The sequence below is a fragment of the Hippocampus zosterae genome, chromosome 4 (genome assembly GCF_025434085.1).
Source record: "Hippocampus zosterae strain Florida chromosome 4, ASM2543408v3, whole genome shotgun sequence".
Lineage (NCBI taxonomy): Eukaryota > Metazoa > Chordata > Actinopteri > Syngnathiformes > Syngnathidae > Hippocampus > Hippocampus zosterae.
The window spans coordinates 7,025,034-7,043,682 of record NC_067454.1 but is presented as its reverse complement, the minus strand read 5'-3'; the positions used below and the strand labels follow the sequence as shown (position 1 = coordinate 7,043,682).

Below are 18,649 nucleotides of genomic sequence, written 5' to 3'. Positions count from 1 at the left end.
TGTTTGCTTTCCGGGCAACCCTCCCTCCGCATATTATTTGCGGCGGCATCTCCCGACAGGGCAGGCTGGGGGAAGGGTCCACTTAGCCCCCGGGCTACATTAGAGTCAAGGAATTCCAGCATTTGCAGCCCATGATCTCATCTTGCAACAGTCCAATTCAGGCTGCCGTTTTCACCAATGTTTTGACGTTTGTTTTAGCTTTGTCGGATGGGTTTGCTACAAAGTATTTGGACGAGTAACAGAGAAGAACAAAAAACTTTCTGTAAAATCCTCAATCGAGAGTGGTCATTGTACAGGAGGGCTGAATAAGAAACGAAAAAACTTTCAGAAACAAAACTTTCAATCTTAAAGGAAATCACACATGACTAAAAGTGATGACGATTATCAGAGCAAAGCTAACCACTCAACAGCCTCTGCTGGTTGCAGCCAAGCCAACCCGCCGGTTCTTCCTGTCACTAGTCATTACTCTTTGTTTGTATGTCAGTGTTTTTCATGTTTTCGATCAAAATTCTGAGAAAACTTCATGATACAAGAAGTCAGTCGCGCATTAGTTAGCAGTGAGCTCACCTCAGCCACCCCAAATTATCCTGGTAAACTCAAAGCAGCTTTTAAACTCGGCGGTGATGTAAAGTGAACTTTATTAATGCAAACAGGAAATATCTTTTCTTCTTGCCTTTGCATGCAGAGATCAGATATTCGCGTGGGGCGCAACGACGGAACTCCAGCTCTGGTAACAAGTTTTCATGTTCCTTCATACTTCATTTTTCCTTCGATAGCCCGGGAGAACTTCTTCTAGCCCACCAATACCAGGTTCAAATTGTTTTTGTCATTCCAAATCGCAATTCCTTTTGTCCCAGCTTCACTTGCACAACTCAAGCTTCGCGAAGCTTTGTCATCCCCACCGGTCGCCCCCAGCTTACTTTCATGAATGGGACAGACGCCAGAGCCTTTGGTTGCCGTTCACACTCGATGTATCCTACTGACGGGACACACCAGACACACTCCCATTATGCGCTTCTATTCTGGAGAGGATATCAGAGCTAATTCTGTTTCCTCTCAGTGCAGTGCTTGACAGGCAGGTACGCTTGGTGCAAAGGCTTCCGTGGATCACAGCGGATGGGACTTGTATTTGGCGATAGTCACGTGGCTTTTTAACAGGTTTTCTATTGTCCCACCCACACCCGACTACTTTAGATTGAGTATTTTTGAGTTTCAAGAGAAATTGTTGCCACTTTCAGTTAGACAATCTTTGATTTGTAACCAGTATTCACGGTACATAGGAACCGAGCCCTGCAACCAATAGTCAAAAATGATTCGACTCACAAAAAAACCCACATTGTATGCGCAGGTAAGAGTATGCGATGGTGAGATTGATTGGATTTAACACTACTGGAGACAAGATAGGATGCAAACATTCTATACGGGTAGTTATGTTTATGTGGCAACATTGACCTGTGGTGGCCTCTTGTTAAAGTGGACCATGTGCTATTTTTATAGGAGCCATAAGCTACTTACAGTGGCTGCTCTGACATTACAGGTTAGCCTAATATTATCCCGCCCGGTCAGTGTCTTGACTGATACCAGCTATTAAGGTTGACGCCATTACGCTTCATAGCTTTCGCTACACTTTTGGCACAACTGGTGACGGTTTTTTCAGCGAGGTGCATAACAAGAATAGTACTGCCGACCAAACATCACGGACAACCGATGAACCTGACGCTAGCAGGTTATTCCGGAAGCAAACTGACACTGACCACAGACAGTCTATTGTTTCACTAGTTAAATTGTAGCGAGACCTTTTATTTATACTTGCACAAGTCGTACAGCTGCGTGTTTTTTTTTTGGGGGGGGGCTGGAATGTCAAGACCCGCCACAATACACTCCTTGTGCTCTTCGGGCAAGAGGAGCTCATGTCGCACAGTTGCTTATGGCACTTGTCCTTGCCATTTGGGCTGACTTCTTTGACCCTTCATTTGCTCCATACAATGTTGGATAGAAAATAGCGGTACTTAAAAAAAATCGAATTGATTTGATTATTTAATATTTATGGCTGAGATCTGGTTTTCATTCAGTATTTGTTTTGAGTAGGATTTTATTGCGGTGTTGGTGTATGCATTTCTAATTTGCTACAAATTTGGGTTATGTCGCCACCGTAGGAAGGAAATTGTCACTAACTGATGACCCGTGTATTCAAAGGGGAATAAAAAATCACCGTAGTCATCAAGTGGAGATAGTCGACTTTCACAACCCTCGTGAATTAGCGCACAGCCTACTTCCCAAAACATTATTTATAATTCTGGTGTGCCTGAACAATTTATTGAAGCCCTTTTGCTGTGAAATGGTGAACATAAACTTCTGTAAGTGGACCTGTTTCCACTTTCTCCCTGACATTTTCCTTACCCATAAAGCAGCCCATAAATCAGTTGTGTATTTTTTGTTCTTTTGAATGTTTTGCCATGTTCAAATGAAAACAAAGGCCCAAAACATTTGCACAGTCCTATCGCTCTTATATGCATCGACATGGGATGTGTTGGTGCTTTTCCTGACCTGCTCCTTCCTTTTGAAGCTGCATTAGGCTAAGAGTTGAGTGGGGAAATAACATTCCTGTGCTTCATTGGCAACAGATGTAAGAGAGAACCCCAAGCCCAACCTTTACTAGTGTCTAAAATCAGTGCGGCATGCAGCTGTTTTTTTTTTTTCCTACCCCCCACAGAAGCCAAAATAGACTTCATGATCGAGCTAATGCTGGGCCTTGTGTCGGGAGCGTTGTTGCGTCCGCCGCTGCAAATGGATAAGGAGCTGTCAGCATGCATCACAGCTGCCACATCCTGCCCCTGTTAAACTACCTGATGGCCATTCAAATGTCGATCCAAACTGCAGAAACTTCAAGAATCGTCTTTGTCACCGCGGGGAGGGAGGGCCGAGTGTGAGTGGATACAAACCAAAGGCAAATGACTCAACAAACCAATGCGAGGGTGCATACATCTGTTCAGGAGTGGTTACTCAACACCGATCGTGCAAGTGAGTCAATGCAAAGCAGAATACGTTCATCAAAAAAAAGAATATTTAAAAAGAATATTAATCCTGAATACAACCCCTGGCAAAAATTATGGAATCACCAGTCTGTGGATGTTCACATTTGTAGAAAACTTACATGAGACAAAATTAAAGTCATGCCAAATCACAACCTTTTGGCTTTAAGAAACACGAAAAGAAATCAAGAAACAAAAATGTCGTGGTCAGTAGTGGTTGTATTTTAATACTAAGCGGAGGACAATAAATTAGGGATCACTCAATTCTCAGCAAATGAAATCACATTGTGAATTTCCATCCCCAAAACTAACACCTGCGTCAGATTAACTCTTCTCATTAGCCTGCAGTTAAACCAGGAATGATCACACCTTGGAGAGCTGTTGCACCAAGTGGACTGACATGAATTGTGACTCCAATACGAGAAATGTCAATTAAAACAAAGGAGAAGATGATCAAATTTCTTAAAAAAATATAATGTTGCAAAAGATGTTGGTTGCTCACAGTGTCTAAAATCTGGACCAAGTACGAACATGCTCAGGTTGTTTAAGGCAGGCATCCTGTTCGACGAAGGAAGACATCAAAATGTCAAGACAAAAACATCATCAGACCGACCACATTAAAAAAAAAAACAAAAAAACGTTCACATTTCCTGAAACCATAAAGGTTCTATAAAATTAAACAATTGAATGAACATCCTCCAAAAGTGGTGATTCCATCATTTTTGCCATGGGCTGTAGTATGAATGACCTGTAAATTAAACACAATGGTATACCCAGGCTTTTACATTTTTGTCTCTGGCGGCAGACAGGTCGCTCCAGGAAATCCAAGACCCTTCCCGTTGAAATGGAGCAGCTGACACGAGCGTAGGACTAGAGCTAACATTAGCCCCCAAGGGCCCCCCTGCAGTTGGGGTGGCTCGGGATCCTTGATCCCGAAGTGAGCGCATACCCGCATGTGTTTTGTTTGGGTGTGAGCTCCAATAAAGAGGGGGGGTGCCCCCCAAGAGGTAGGGCAGGCCAGTTGTGCTTTGGAACAGTAAATCTGTCAAATTGAAAGCTCAAGACTAGGGGCGGGTGACATAAATTAGCTTGGATATTATTGTGAAAGTTGCTGAAATGATTAGTCCATCAAATAACTCTTGAATCGGGCCAATTTCAAGTCTCGTGGGGCATAACGAAGAACAAATATTTGACAAACATCTCTTCTCAAAGGCAGTTGACATACTCTTAAATCAGGCTGATTTCTTATCTTTGTTGCCAAATGCCCGCAAAGGAGAGGTCACACCAAGTTGGAGAACATTTCCTGGACCAGCCAAATGATTCGCTAATTCTTCGGCTCGTTCCCATCACTGGCCTTGCAAAAGGTCAATGATCAAGACTAGTGAGCAACATTCTTTTGTATTTGTCATTAAATAGCATTTAGGAACGTAAGCTTTTCCACAGACTACTGATTTGTTTGTCGTTTGGCCACAGTTTGAAACGTGATTTCACAATTGAATAGGATTGACCAGTATGTGTGATATTGTTGACTACACGTTGCAGGCTGAAACGGAAAAATAAGACTTGGTAAATTGGAGTCTAACTTGGGTGATGATTTTCTCTTCACCCATCAACACAGCGCCCAACTACTACAGTATTTATAATTTTTGACACGAGTTGAAATGCTTAAAAAAAAGGGTCGCGGTCATCATGAACAAACCGATCTGTTCTGCCTCGTGGCTTTGTATTCTGTAGTTGGGCTTTAATCTAAGACCATCGGTCAAAAAATACAGTAATCCCTCGTTTATCGCGGTTAATGGGGACCAAAACCACCCGCGATAAATGAAAATCCGCGAAGTAGCGTCCAATTAACATAAACAGGTAAAAAAAAAAACTTAAAATAAATATATAAATAACATTTTTTTTTAATATGTTTGAAAAAATCCGTGATGCACTGAACCCACGATAAACGATCCGCAAAGCAGCGAGGGATCACTGTATATTTATTTCCGTATCTAGATTAAGCACGTACCGGTATTTGGAAAACAGAAAAGTCAAGTGCAACTGATGATTGTGTGTCCTGCGTGAAAGTAGGTTACGGTGTGTGATTAGCCGTAGGTAGCTGAGGTCAGGTTTCTTGTTTGCCTCACGCAGGCTAATGCTGCATAAAAAGTGTGTCCTGCAAACACAGAGGGCCACCTGGCAGCTTCCCTGTGGCACTAATCGCTTTTGAGATTGACAGGTCAGCCCAGTTTACCCCCGTGAGCTCCCTTCCCCGGGGTTAACATGGTTAGCATGCGCAGTCCAGCCTGCAAATGCTATTAAATCCCCAAAGGAAAACTCGGAAGTGTAGATGACAAATTGTTAAATAAGAAGCTAACCCTCATGGCCTCAAGACTTAGGTTTTCGTAACATTTCCCCAAAGTAAACAACAATACAAACTGAATTTATTTATCAAATTAGAAAGCCTTTCATAACAAAACAGGCGATTTCTTCATTGGTATTTTGGCATTCCTTGCTGACATACAAAGACAGGTTAACCACTGGATAATAAGACTAACAAAAGTAGAACGACTTCCCCCTTGGTAGACACTTGACAAATGGGTCATGGAGAGATACCAAGTCTAGCCATTAGCAGCATTCTCTCTGCTGAAAAAAAAAAAGCGAGCGGCCAGACAAATTCTAACTTCTTGCCAACACTTGCCTTCAAAGTAAGTCCCATACCCTGTTCTCTGGTTTTCATTGTAGGCTAGCATGGTAGGCCAAGTGATTATCATGTCTGCTTCACAGCTTTAAGGTCCGATGTTTGAATCTGGGTTCTAGCCGTCCTCTGGTCAAGTCTGCATGATTTCATGTTTGTTGAGGTGTTTGCCGGCTGGTCCAAATTGTCCATAGGTGCCTTAAAGTCAGCTGGCACAGGCCCCAGAACATGACATAGAAAATGCAGGGATGTTGAAATCACACTTTTTCTCTTTGCCATCACTGCCACCTTAAGACAAAGAAAAGGCATATTTTCCACAACATTGGTTACACACACCATATTCCCGTATGTTGTGTTACTGTTGAATTGCCTTTTCTGTTTCAGGAAGCGCAATGAGCGTCATTTTTGTCCCCATTGCGCTGAGGTCACCAGTTTCCCTGTGCCCTCTCTTTCCACTCACACGGCAACAGACGAGGACTGTTGACTGTTTGGGAAAGGAAGTGAGGTCTGAAGGTCGGCAGAATGTTGTCGGGACGCTGTGTGTGTGTGTGTGTGTCTGTGTGCGCGTGTGTTAGAAGGCGGTGGGGTGACGGCAGCGTGTTTTGCCCACTCTCTTCTGCAAGTTACAATCCATCCTAAAACACAGACATTTCCGGCGTGGCGATACCAGATAGCGATGTCTGTTCCACATAGTGATAACAAAAGCTGTGACGGAAACTTTTCACCCAGCAAATATCACACCATATGATTGGTGCGTATTTGACTGACAACAGTACGGTTGCGAGGAACGCTTATGTGAACAACACCGGTCAACAGCAAATTTTAATCAAAGATGGGTTTTATATGTCCCTAAATGTATTTTGGACACATTTGTGACATCATTCATTTAAAACATAACCTCCCATCCATGAGGCAAGCGTGCACCTCAATAAACGCCTCAATCAAATAAAAGAGACATTTTGGAAAACTATCTTGAAATAGTTTTGGGAAGGCGTATTTCTGGTCTGAGTGCACCAAACAAGGTCCACAAAAGCCTGCTTGGATGTATTTAGTGTGGAAGTTTGTTTAAACGTGAGCATATGGCGCGCCGTCCACAGAGACACACACTTAAATTCAAGCTTTTCTCACTCTTCCTGTAATGGCCAGCTGTCCCAATACTTTAGTCCGTGGAGCCCAATTTAGTTTCTGTGTTGGATTTCAGTTCATATTGTTCCCTTTTCGACCAGATGGTGACAGAATGAATTCATATGGAATGAATGACTGAGTCAGACAGTTTGAAATGTCTCTTTTTTTTTCTTCTTTTTACCAAGTAATAATAAGGAAATGGCAGTGATGTCATCTGTCGGTGAAATTCTGGTTGCCTTCAGCGATTCCTGCGACCGAACGTCCACACCGCCGTACAAATGAATACATTGAGTCCAGTGGCAGGACCCGGTTGCGTCTGTCTGGTGAATGACCCAATTGTGACTGGGACAATGTGTCTTTCTGTGTCTCGCAAAACAACAGCCTCTTCTTGCAAGAATTGATCGACACACTTGCCGTGGTCTTGAAAAGTATAACGACAAGTCACAGGAGTCGCCGGGTAACTAAACGACTTGACGAAGAGTTAGCCATTAGCGAATAGCATACGGTGCAATATTGTACTCCACAGTGTCCACATCACTGAATCGGTTTTCTTTCTACCCTTAGTTTTATCTCAAATAAGATGTATGCTACTTATCTTTTATGGTAATACAGTTCATCTTACCCCCCCTGCGGTACTGTACTTTATTTATGGCATTTCCACCTTGATGGAGCACTTTGTTTTCTTGCTGCCCTCAGTCTCATTTCAGGTTTTGCGGCATGTATGTAGCAAAATGTACGCATGCTAATGAAGCTGAAGCTCTGGAGGCAGCCATATTACTCAATAGCCTTCACTTTGCTGCAGGACCATGTTTTTGATTTAATTAGGTTCGCTTGCTAGTGAGAACAAAGCAGAAGACCCGTGTTTATTTACACGGTCTCATTTTGACTGCTGCATTCAAGGTGGCATGCTTTTCTGGATTTGTAGTGAGAAACTGAAGGCATTTTTTTGGGGTGGTGGTCAAAGTTGTGTTGTTTTGCCAACAAAACCTTAATTTTCCACTCAAAGCGGTTAATGTTGGCCTTATGTTTTTCAGTGAGAAAAGGCACACCGGTTTATTCTGGACCATAAATGAAGCTCATCCTTCCTTTTCGGACATATTGCTAACCTTGTCTGTTTTTTTTTCTCCCCGCCCTTAGGAAATGACCTAGAGGCCTTACAGATACATTTGTGCTCTTGCCGCTGTAATCTGCATCCGCGGGCGAGTCCCACCTACCTCAGCCGGCACACGGACGGGAAAAGCAGGAAGCTCGTCGGGTGGGGGTGGTGGACCAACGGAGAAGTGGCGCTTTTGGAGAGGAGCACCTTGAGACGGACCGGATCTGCCTCATCCTCTCGGTCCAGAATCTATTTGCATGTTTTTTAAACATTTTGTAACCTCCATGCTGTTGACCAGTGTTTTATTTTGCTTTTTTTTTTTTTGCTTTCAATCTGATTATTTTCTACTTTCATGAGTGAAGAGTTTCTATATGTAAAAAAGCTACAGATTGTATGAAGAATTCTTCCACCCTGCTCTTCTAAAGGAAGACTAATGCACTTTTAAAGCTTGGCTCTCGGATCAGTTTATGAAGCTGAACCAGAATCTTGGAGGCATGCGTCTTTATATGCAGCTGGCCTGCGTTTAAGCACTTCACATAGGATCCCGGCCCTCTCTTCTCGCCACTCCTGCCTTTGGATTCCCCCAAGGTGCGCTGAGATGAGCCTCCGGCAGGCAGAATCCCTCAGCGATCTTTTTACGTGACCTGGACTGTCGCGGTTTGAGCGTGTCCTTGTCTGGTCGAGAGGATTTTTTTTGGGGGCGTTGGGAAAGCATAACAGAAACAGGATCGTCCGGTGCTGGTGCACCACCTATGTATTGTTGCAGCGTGCAACAAAGTAAAATGGACTACAAGCGTCGCTTTTTGCTCGGCGGGTCCAAGCAGAAAGTCCAACAGCACCAGCAGTACCAGATGCCTGAGTTGAGCCGAACCCTCAGCGCCTCATTGGCGGCCTCTTGCTCGGCCTCCTCACCCATGGGCCTACCCGGCAGCTGCCACCCACCCTCCGCCTCTCCCACTACCGCGGTGGCTGACATCCAGCAGGGCATCTCCAAGTACTTGGACGCCCTCAACGTGTTCTGCCGGGCCAGCGCCTTTCTCACCGACCTCTTCAGCAGCGTGTTCAGGAACTCTCACTACTCCAAAGCAGCTATGCAACTGAAGGACGTGCAGGAACACGTCATGGAAACGGCCAGCCGGCTGACGGCGGCCATCAAGCCGGAGATCGCCAAGATGCTGATGGAGCTGAGCGCCGGGGCCGCCAACTTCAAAGATCAGAATGACTTCAACCTGCAAGATGTTGAGGTACTTCCAAAAAATTGCTATTTTAGTTGAGATTGTGTGACGTCGCCACTTTTTTGTCTACGATCTGAGTTGTTGGATATCATGACGTAATGCCAGACAGAAATGCCACAAAAAAGTGTAAATGGTGACTCACCAATTCATTGCTGCATATGCGTTCTAGACACACTCACATATGTGAGGGGGGGGGGGGGGGTTATGGCTCCCACAAACATTTATACTTGATTAGTACCCTTAAAAGTATCTGCCGGTAACTAGTCCTGATCTGATATCTCGACAATGCATTGTTATACAATAATTGATCAGTTGTAGATTAATCTTTTTTTTTTTCTTTCTAGTTTTTCAGTGTGAAAGTTATGTCACCTGCTAAATGCAGACAGCAATGAAAATGGCTCTTTGACACATTGACAATTACACGTCGAGTCATGGAGTTACTAAAGGCCACTATGGAAATGGAAGGAAAGCAAAACGCCTCGATTCCAGTATTCACGCAATTACATGACACCTGTTGAACGCATTTTGTGTTGTTACCTAGAACCAGGTGAACCACTTGCTGTGTTTATAAGCATTTTTGGTCATTGCCGTTCCTTTTTAGTCCTTTTGGGCTTGGTGCTAATATGTTGGGATGACTGGGTGCTCTTTGTCCGATGGCTTTCCAGCTCAAGTTCCCCACCCTGTGTTAGCATAGTGTGAGAACCCAAGGCTGGCATGTGAAAAACAGGCGGCATCCGACATGATCTTCGTTCTAGTTGCTGAATTTACTTCCTTCCTATGTCAACATTTGCTCGAACACACACACACACAAACCCTTCACCACAACATTAATTGAATATGCAGATCCAGTAAAGGAGCTATTTAGAAAATTGTGCCTCAGTTTTCACGAAAATCGAGAGATCTAACGTACACTGGTACCATGAATTAAAAGGTACCAACTTACTTAGTTTTCCAATTTGTGTGCTGTTGTTGGGTTGTATTTTTTTAATGTTATTTATTTCTGCTTTATGTTGTGAGACAAAATTTGCGTTCCGAGTGATCTTCAGATATACGAATACACTTGGGCTATATGGCGGCAGCTAGCTTGAGAAGCTAACCTTTGTACCCCGGCATCAAAATACTGTATACCCTTTAGTGAAATGTACTCACATTAGCCTACCCAGACAAAGCACACCTGAAACTAAACTTCGGCATTTAATCTTAACCGAACATTTGTATAAATGCAGCCACAACAGACAAGAGTGTGTTTAACACTAAATTAACTACCCGCAGGTTTTTTTCTGTTGAAAGCAACTGTTGCTGTTACCTGAACACATCTAATTAACCTAACTAGGCAAGCCGCAGCGGCTGTGTCAATGTGCACTGCAGACACTGCAAAGTCTGCTTAATTCACGGCAACCTTGAGTGGATATTCACCTCTTGATAATATCCTCAAGCTGGCTAGAATGAAGTCTAGCAGGTGTGTTTACGACTCTACGAATTAAGACAGATCCGATCGACGTCCACAATTACACAAAATTCACGTCGTATTTTCTCCCTGACAATTATGGTCTGTGGGAAGTGCGGTCAGGTTGCTTGTTGGAGAGTGCTGCACCTCTCCTGTGGATGTGGCTTTGCCCAAAACAGGAAACACTTGTGCACCACTGTCGGTAAAAACGCGACTCTCTGCGGTCTCCAATTATGTGCGCTTTAATATTAGAGGAAGCGTAAGTCTGAACGTTTTGACCATACGCCTTAGCTGTCTGACTGACTGAAGCAGGAAAGCAAACCTGTGATACATTTTGATACCGCGCACTGACCTCATCACTGTGTTTTAATTGTTGAAGGCCCATGCCCAATATTTTGCTTGGCGCGTCACAAAAAAGTTTAAAAAAGGTGAGGTAGCCCTTTGAAGACTTATTCTCAGAGGAAAGCAAATGCTAATCTAATAGCTGCTAATAGAGGAAGTCTTTTTCTAAAAGAAGGATTTTTCTTTTCCTTTTTTCCCCTCCCTGTCTGAGAGGGGAAGAATGCGGTCTGGCAGCAGTTTGTCTATGAACTCTTCAAAAGAGGGGCAAATACAATAGTGGGTTGAGGGAGTTATGTGAAGCTTTACCCCCCCATTCTTTTTCTTTCTTTTTTTTTCTTCTTTCCTTTACCCTACAAACTTTCAGATCAGCAAGTGAACCACTTTTTTTCACTCAAATGGGAGCATGATTCTTCAACTAGATATACACCCTGGATGTTTCCTCAAGAATGATAACTGGATTTATGATGTTTATGTACTCAACTGGAAATGGCGCCGACTTGATTAAATATATTTTTTTAACGCTTGATCTTTATGAACTGAGATAATTCGTTGCTCACCATGTTCTACATAACATCAAATCTTTGAGACTGCGTGTGGGGGAACCAGGAAGTAAGACTCCACAAAAGTTAACACACTTTGGATACTCCTGTTTTGGTTAGCGATAGCGCTCAAATGGACTCATCTATTTCAAGATTGTGTGTGAACAATAGTTTCTATAAACCAACGTAATTGAAGCTACTTTGTTTTTTTTCCTGATTGGGACAAAACACAGGCCTTTCTCTGTGTTGAGCAAATACAGTAAATCCAATAATATGGCTTTAATTTGTATTTAATGTTGTAAGAATCTGTATTGGTACATTCTGTTTTCAGTTCAAGCTGCTCTACGATCCATCCCATTCACAGTTGATGCGATATTTCAAAGTAAAGGTGGTTAAATTGTCACATTTCTCATATATACAGTACATGACTGAAACAATTGCCCGAATATTTTCGCGCAACTCATGTGCGCGGATGACGTCGATCAAAGCTCACTACACGGCCGCCTCCATTACAGAAGAACGCGCTTAGTAATTACGACGGCGTTTGACACTTAAGTGTCATCGCATCTGATGATGATGGGAGTTACAGACACTTGGTTACACGTCTTGGCTTTCATTTGTTCACATTTTATTCATGAACAATTCTTAACTGACATTCAAGCATCAAAATATATTAAAACAAAACCACTGTTTGTGCTTGCTATGCGAGTCTCTTCACAGAAAGATCAAGCACATGTCATTTTGCATGATATATTCTACTTGCTTAAACTATGTTCCCATTGCATGTCAGTTCAGGTTTTTCATGTCCATATGTGATGTATCGTTTTTTTTTCCCTCCCCTATGGAATGTGAACACTCCAATTCATATTTTTTAAATTATCCCAACTCAGTCCTCTTGAGTATGTGGATATATACCAGTCCACTTACATATCCAATACAACTGCAGGCTGGATGGTAAGGTCTCACCTGACCTATATGCGTACGTCACACTTATTCAACAAGCACTACTTCCTTGTATCATGATATCAATTTCTTACTCCACATTACCATCAGTTAGGGCATGGCAATTAATCAATTTCAATTGTGGAAGGCAATCACCAATTTCCAAGGATGTGCTCTTTTACATTTTGCAAAAGCTTTGGTTTATCCACGTCAGCAACTTTTGACCCGAGGTCTGTGCTTCCAAGCCGCAAATAATTTGTCAAAGTCTCATGTTCAACTCGACATCAGACAAGACCTTAAGCAGGCAAGCAATAGACATCTGCGCCAGTCGAGTCATGCTGTTTAAAAGCTCCTTTTATGATTTGTGCCAATGTTTAAAATTAGTGTAATGTTTTTTTTTGGTGACTTTGGTGTACTTTTTTGTTGTCGTTTGTTGAATTCTATTTCCATTTTGTTGTTAATCATCTAAGTCTCTTTGTGAAGCTCTTTCTTCCGAAGAGTGAAACTAAAGTTCCCTAAAGATAAATTATTGGTCAGAAAGAACTAAGTCACCAGCTTTTTTTTTTTTCTTCTTCTTTGGCATTGCGTTCAAAGTAGCCATCTGGTTACAATTTCAAGGTCTCACCCCCTTAAGAGCTCTAGATCTTTATGCATGGCGGCCCTCCACAGCAGCAATACTGCAGGTGTTCTCGAGAAAATAGAAGGATACATGTTGATGGCTTCATGATTCACCTTATTTGGGCTAAAGAGGCCCAATATATATATTTTTTCCTTTTTCCTCTTCTTCATAGTTTCCATGCTTGTGGGATCCTGCGCAACCAATCACACGTGTTCTTCATTATCTGGAACTGTGGCCATGTTTTTCTTTTTTTTTTTTTTCCTACTTGTGGCTCTGCTTGGCTTTGTTACATTTGCTTGTCACCCTGTCAAACTGTTCTTCAAATGATGACATGCGCTTGTTCTCTGTCTGTCCATGTCGTGTATCAAGACAAAAATAATGCTGGATTTACTGCATCTTTCAAGTGGCACTATTCCCTTATTTTTGTGGATCACAAATTCAAGATGTCATGACATCATAAAAAAACATCTTGGAATTAGAGAACTCCAATTTGAGGGGTTCACACAAAGGACACTATAAGACAAAAAAAAAAGTAATGCGAAACACAACACTAGTATGTACACTCTTCTGTCTAAAGGTAATCCTACACAATCTTATGACTGTAAGTTGGGAAGGAGTAATCATCACTACCCGATATTTCCAGCAGGGACATGAAAAAGTAATGGCGCTAAACTGAAGGGTGTCCCTTTTCTTTTGTGCTGTTAGTAGGATAACAAAATAAACTGTCCTGTTGCCGAATACAAAACAAGAGCCTGTTGACACTTGTAGTTTGGTAGTCTGGCCCACACTGAATTCTGTCACTCTGGGATTTTGACATAACCTCATTGGACTGCATATTGTGTGATGACATTTTCCAACTGGGAGACACAATTTTTATGTTTTATATCTAAAACTCAAGCTTGCTTGTAAGTTGACGTTCTGCTTCTCCCTTCCAGGTCCTGGGTCGATGCTTCTTGACGGTGATGCAGGTCCACTTCCAGTTCCTTTCGCAGACCCTGCAGAAGGTCCAGCCCGTGGCACAGTCCTGTCTGGCCGAGGCTTTGGCGCAGGCCCAGGAGCGCTCGGCCAACATTCGGGCCCAAAGCGCCGAGCTCGGGCAGCTCACCGAGTTGGAGGAAGCTTCCCGATCGTGGAAAGGTGCAGCTGAGGTATGCCAACATGAAGATGAAGGCTGTATTGAATTGTCTATATCGGTGTTTCCCAAATCGGGACCACCTAGTGAGCTCAAGCTTCGGGTTCTGCAAAATAACTTCCAATGAATTATGTGGAAAGTGAAGTATACGTACGAGTACCAGCACGCCAATACCGGTAATATAAAAGTACAAAACCAATTACTTTACCCGACCTTAGCTGTGATGATTTGCCATACCATGTAAATCTGACATCCCTGCATTAGTAGTCTTTTTAAAATGTTTTTAAATATACATATTATTATAGGAACAAAGTCCCCCACCCCTTTTTTTTTTACTGTACAAGCAGCATATTTAAAAGATTTCTATCAAGGCATCTTTTCTGGAATAATAAGTCTAATATATACAAGGATACGGTTGTTAATGTTGTTGTCATTTTTGACTTTTTTTTAATTCGATAAGTCTTTTCTTGTAAAGTGTAATTTTTTATAGAACTTTGTTCTGATAACGTTGTAATTTTTAAAAAAACTTACTACTAACTAAACTTACTAACTTTGTCTTGAAAATAGGCATTTTTTTTCCAGTTATAATGGTATAAGGGGTTCAGAGTGAAGTTGCTTTGAGCTGATGTAAGGATTATGAAGGGGTACTTTAAAACGACAACAAAAGAATTCCCTCTAAGAGGTGCCTTTACCCAAAAGGTTTGAGAGCCCTTTGTGTCAAACACAATTCCTGACCGACCATACAAGGCAGCGTGAGGCCCTATTGAAATTGGAGCTCAACTGTCCTCCAGCTAATCAGTCCCACCAGTCCATTTTATGCCTTGTTTGTATACGATGAAGCAGAGAGCTGCGCTCTGGTTTGCAGCGTGTCGGGGGGGGTGGAGGGGGGCTGCTGAGTTTGATCTGTGCAGAATATCTTGGGGGTTTGTTTAGGATGGCCCGGACTCCTTCACTCATGTTCCACCATCTAAAAAAAAATTGGACTGCTAAGTTGTCCATTCTGGGAACGTCGATTAAAAAAAAAATGAAAGAAAAAAAAAAGAAGACATTGCAAAATAACCTCATGAAAACAGATCTCTTGTACTTTTCGACTGCTGCGGGAAAAATTTATGAAGAATGTTTCTGAACCCTCAGGCCATGTCGAGGCTGCGGGAGAGGGGACGTGACGGCTGCCTGGCTGGCCTCCAGGTCCAGCAGCTCTTTTGCTCGCACAACACCAACATCCCAGAGCACCAGCTAAAGGAGCTCAACATGAAGATAGACAGCGCTTTACAGGTAAACATTTGGTCTGCTAACCAACCCCCTCCACTCCCCAGGATTCCTTTTCATTTTATCATTGGTAGTACTGGTGTGTTGGCCTAAACTTCAAAAGAATAAGAGGTGTAATTGATGCATGGATTTTCATGATAAACCTCCAGCGGACCTGTTAGCATTAGCATGCTAACCCGTCTTCTCCGGTAAAGATATAATAATAATAATGAAAATGTTACCGTCAAGACATAAGACTGGCTTGTTAGCTGGACATTTTTTTGAGTGCGGCTGTACAATAAAAGGCCCATTCAGTGCCATATGCTGCGTCATTCGCTACTACTTATTGCAGAAACTGGTTAGCGGCAAACGCAAGAACCTAACATTTACTCAGATTTATTGCTTTTTATTTTACTGCAGCTGCATTAAAAAAAAGTATTTTAAAGTTTCCGTATATTTCCGCCTACCTGTCTACCTTCCATGCAATCCACCCAGCCATCCATCCATTTATATCAATATGTACTGTATATAATTGTTCATGCAGTTTGAACTGACATTAATGTCTCTCCTAATTTGCAGGCGTACAAGGCAGCGCTGGAGAGCCTGGGCCACAGTGAGTATGCGCTGAAGGCCGGCTTCCATCTCAACCCCAAATGCGTGGAGGCAGCCTTGCAGGTGGGCCGAAACTTTCAAACACTATGTTGAACGATTTAAAAATAAACAAACAAATAAATAAAGGAAACATTTTTTTGTTACAGGGCTGCTGTGGCGAGGCAGAGGCACAGCAGGCGGGCCGGATGCAGACCACCACCCAGCCCATCCAGTGTGAGTTGCCCACCATCCCCGTACAGATCGGCTCGCATTTCCTCAAGGGCGTGTCCTTCAACGAGTCGGCGGCAGAGAACCTAAAACTGAAAATGGTACGGCCGTTTCTTTCATGCCGTCACCTGAAAAGTCTTGTCTTGACGGTGACTATAAATTTGTGCGGTGTTCCCTCAGCAAACCATGCTGCAGCTCATTAAGGAGGCACTGGGCCAAAATGGGGTGACCCCCAGGGACGACTCCCCTGTCACCGAAGTGCTCAACCAAGTGTGTCCTTCCAGCTGGAGGGGAGCCTGCAAGACGGCCGTCCAGCTGTTGTTTGCGCAGGCCGGTCTGGTGAGTGCATTGTTCCCCGGCTATATCACGATTCGTCTTCTGAACCTTTGTCTCGTATTCATCTTTTGATGTGAAACCCAAATGTCGTCAGTAGACAACAAAAACAGGAGTTGACCTTGCTGTATGTGACCCCAGTTTTGCCTAAAGCAGAGCATGTGCTCTTAATGGTTTTCCAGTAGTGAGAGTTTTACCCCGCAACAGATGAAATGCATTTTCCATCATTTCAAATCAGGAAAATGAAAGTTTTCATCCCGAGTTCTGTGGTTTGAATAAGCCGAGGTCACCCAGGTTGCTTTGAGGCATCCGAGTGGTGTAAGCCAACACCGGTGAGACAGAAAAGGGGAAGAAACACACCCTCTACATCTGGTTTAAGGATGGACTGGCTTGCGAGGGCCCCTGCAGCAATAAGAGAGGGCGCAATACCACCGTGTTTACGCTTATGCAGTGTTTATTTCCTCTTTGTGGTCTGGAGTGTTTCCCATGCCAGCTTGTTGTAAAACAGTCCGAGTGATGATGGATGGCGCCTTCTCTTCTTATCAACCCACAAATCTTGAAAAACACGTGACTGCACTCTTGCACGCGTGCTACTCACTGTCAGATTGCAATCGTACACCGTCACCTCCCGAAAAAGAACGATTTGTATCGCGTTATCTCTTACTCAATGCTGTTCTCCTTTCTCATGTGAGGTTTTTAACTCCCGTGAATAAACCTGCCCTCCAACAACAATGGGGGGGACTTCCTGCATTGCAGGAAATCGACTCGCACATCCCTAGTCTCCTCCCTCTTTTTGGCCCAGCTGCAAGTTTCTCGAGAAGCCAAGGCCTTTCAAAGAACTTGTTTGTTGTCAGGGGGCGCCTGAAGGGGCTCCCCCCAGCCTCCCTTCCCTCTCCTTTCTTGGTGGGGGATATTCATGACCAAAAGTGGATGAAGGTCATTGCGTTTTATTAGATTTGTTCACATGGAACACACTTGGAGTACTTACAGTGCATCCACAAAGTTTTTACTTTACATTGTCGACATTTTATGCTACACCCATCCATTTTCTTATTCTAAAATCGAACAAAATACATATTTACTATTAATTTTCTGGCAAGTCTTCATCATAGTACGTGTGTGCTTTCTCACAGGTGGTGGTCGACACAGCTCAGATCGAGAACAAGGAGTCATATGCGCCTCACATCACCTTAGAAGGATCCAGGCTGGTGGTCCAGGTTCCTTCCACGTGGTGAGGCCATATTGAAATTGAAAACAAAAAGGACACCGAGATGCACAAATGTCAGCAAAGGGCCCGACATTTGATTTCCGTGTACTGTATACCAAAACGCGCAGGATGTTACATTTACATCTACTTTTGATTTAGAAGGTAGAACTATTTGAACTATCGGGAGTGCCGTGTTTGGTTTCCAGGCCTGGACAGCTATAAAGATTAAAGACGGCAAATAAATAAAATAAAAATAAAAACCACACATAACCCCACCAGTAGCCTTGAAGCGCTTTCCATCATAATTTCAAATATCAGGTCTTCATTTGGTGCCTCGGGTGGTCTTTAACTGCCAAGCAGGATTTGCAAGTTTGTGAGTTAACTCCAGGTCGTTCTGAGTAACTGTTCAGTGCAGTTTATTACTTTTAATGGTGTTTAGACGCTTCTGCTCCCGAGTGACTGTATTACAAGCCACGGCTCACGTGTGGATGCGCTCGGCAGGAGTCGGGCTCACACAGCTTAGCACTGAAGCTTTGTAGGTGTTGACCTCCCAAGGCATTATCTCGCACACAAAAGATCGAAAATCTCATCTTGCGGGACTGAGGGGATTTGTGTGAGCAAAACCTATAAAACCAGATACAGATGAATGAGGAACTGTGTTTTTTTTTTGTGCGCGATGCAGGTGTCTGAAGGAAGACCCGGCAACCATGTCCTTGCTCCAGCGTAGCCTTGATCCGGAGAAGACGCTCGGCCTCGTGGACGTGCTCTACACAGCCGTGTTCGACATCAATAGATGGAAGGAGAGGAAGTGAGTCGTATTCTTGTAGAAAACGGGACTCGCATCTCTTCCTAG

The 18,649-nt window shown here is 43.3% G+C and overlaps 1 protein-coding gene across 1 annotated transcript in view; it reads left to right on the top strand.

Moving 5' to 3' along the window:
• LOC127599990 (granule associated Rac and RHOG effector protein 1-like) overlaps nucleotides 1-18,649 on the top strand; it is a 28,018-nt gene that overhangs the window by 3,563 nt on the left and 5,806 nt on the right. Inside the window, exons 2-9 of the mRNA XM_052064288.1 lie at nucleotides 7,975-9,177; nucleotides 13,993-14,205; nucleotides 15,324-15,464; nucleotides 16,017-16,112; nucleotides 16,196-16,357; nucleotides 16,437-16,595; nucleotides 17,723-17,820; nucleotides 18,479-18,604. Of these exons, the coding sequence (XP_051920248.1) occupies nucleotides 8,686-9,177; nucleotides 13,993-14,205; nucleotides 15,324-15,464; nucleotides 16,017-16,112; nucleotides 16,196-16,357; nucleotides 16,437-16,595; nucleotides 17,723-17,820; nucleotides 18,479-18,604 (1,487 nt within the window). The 5' untranslated portion in view covers nucleotides 7,975-8,685. The remainder of the gene's footprint in view (nucleotides 1-7,974; nucleotides 9,178-13,992; nucleotides 14,206-15,323; nucleotides 15,465-16,016; nucleotides 16,113-16,195; nucleotides 16,358-16,436; nucleotides 16,596-17,722; nucleotides 17,821-18,478; nucleotides 18,605-18,649) is intronic.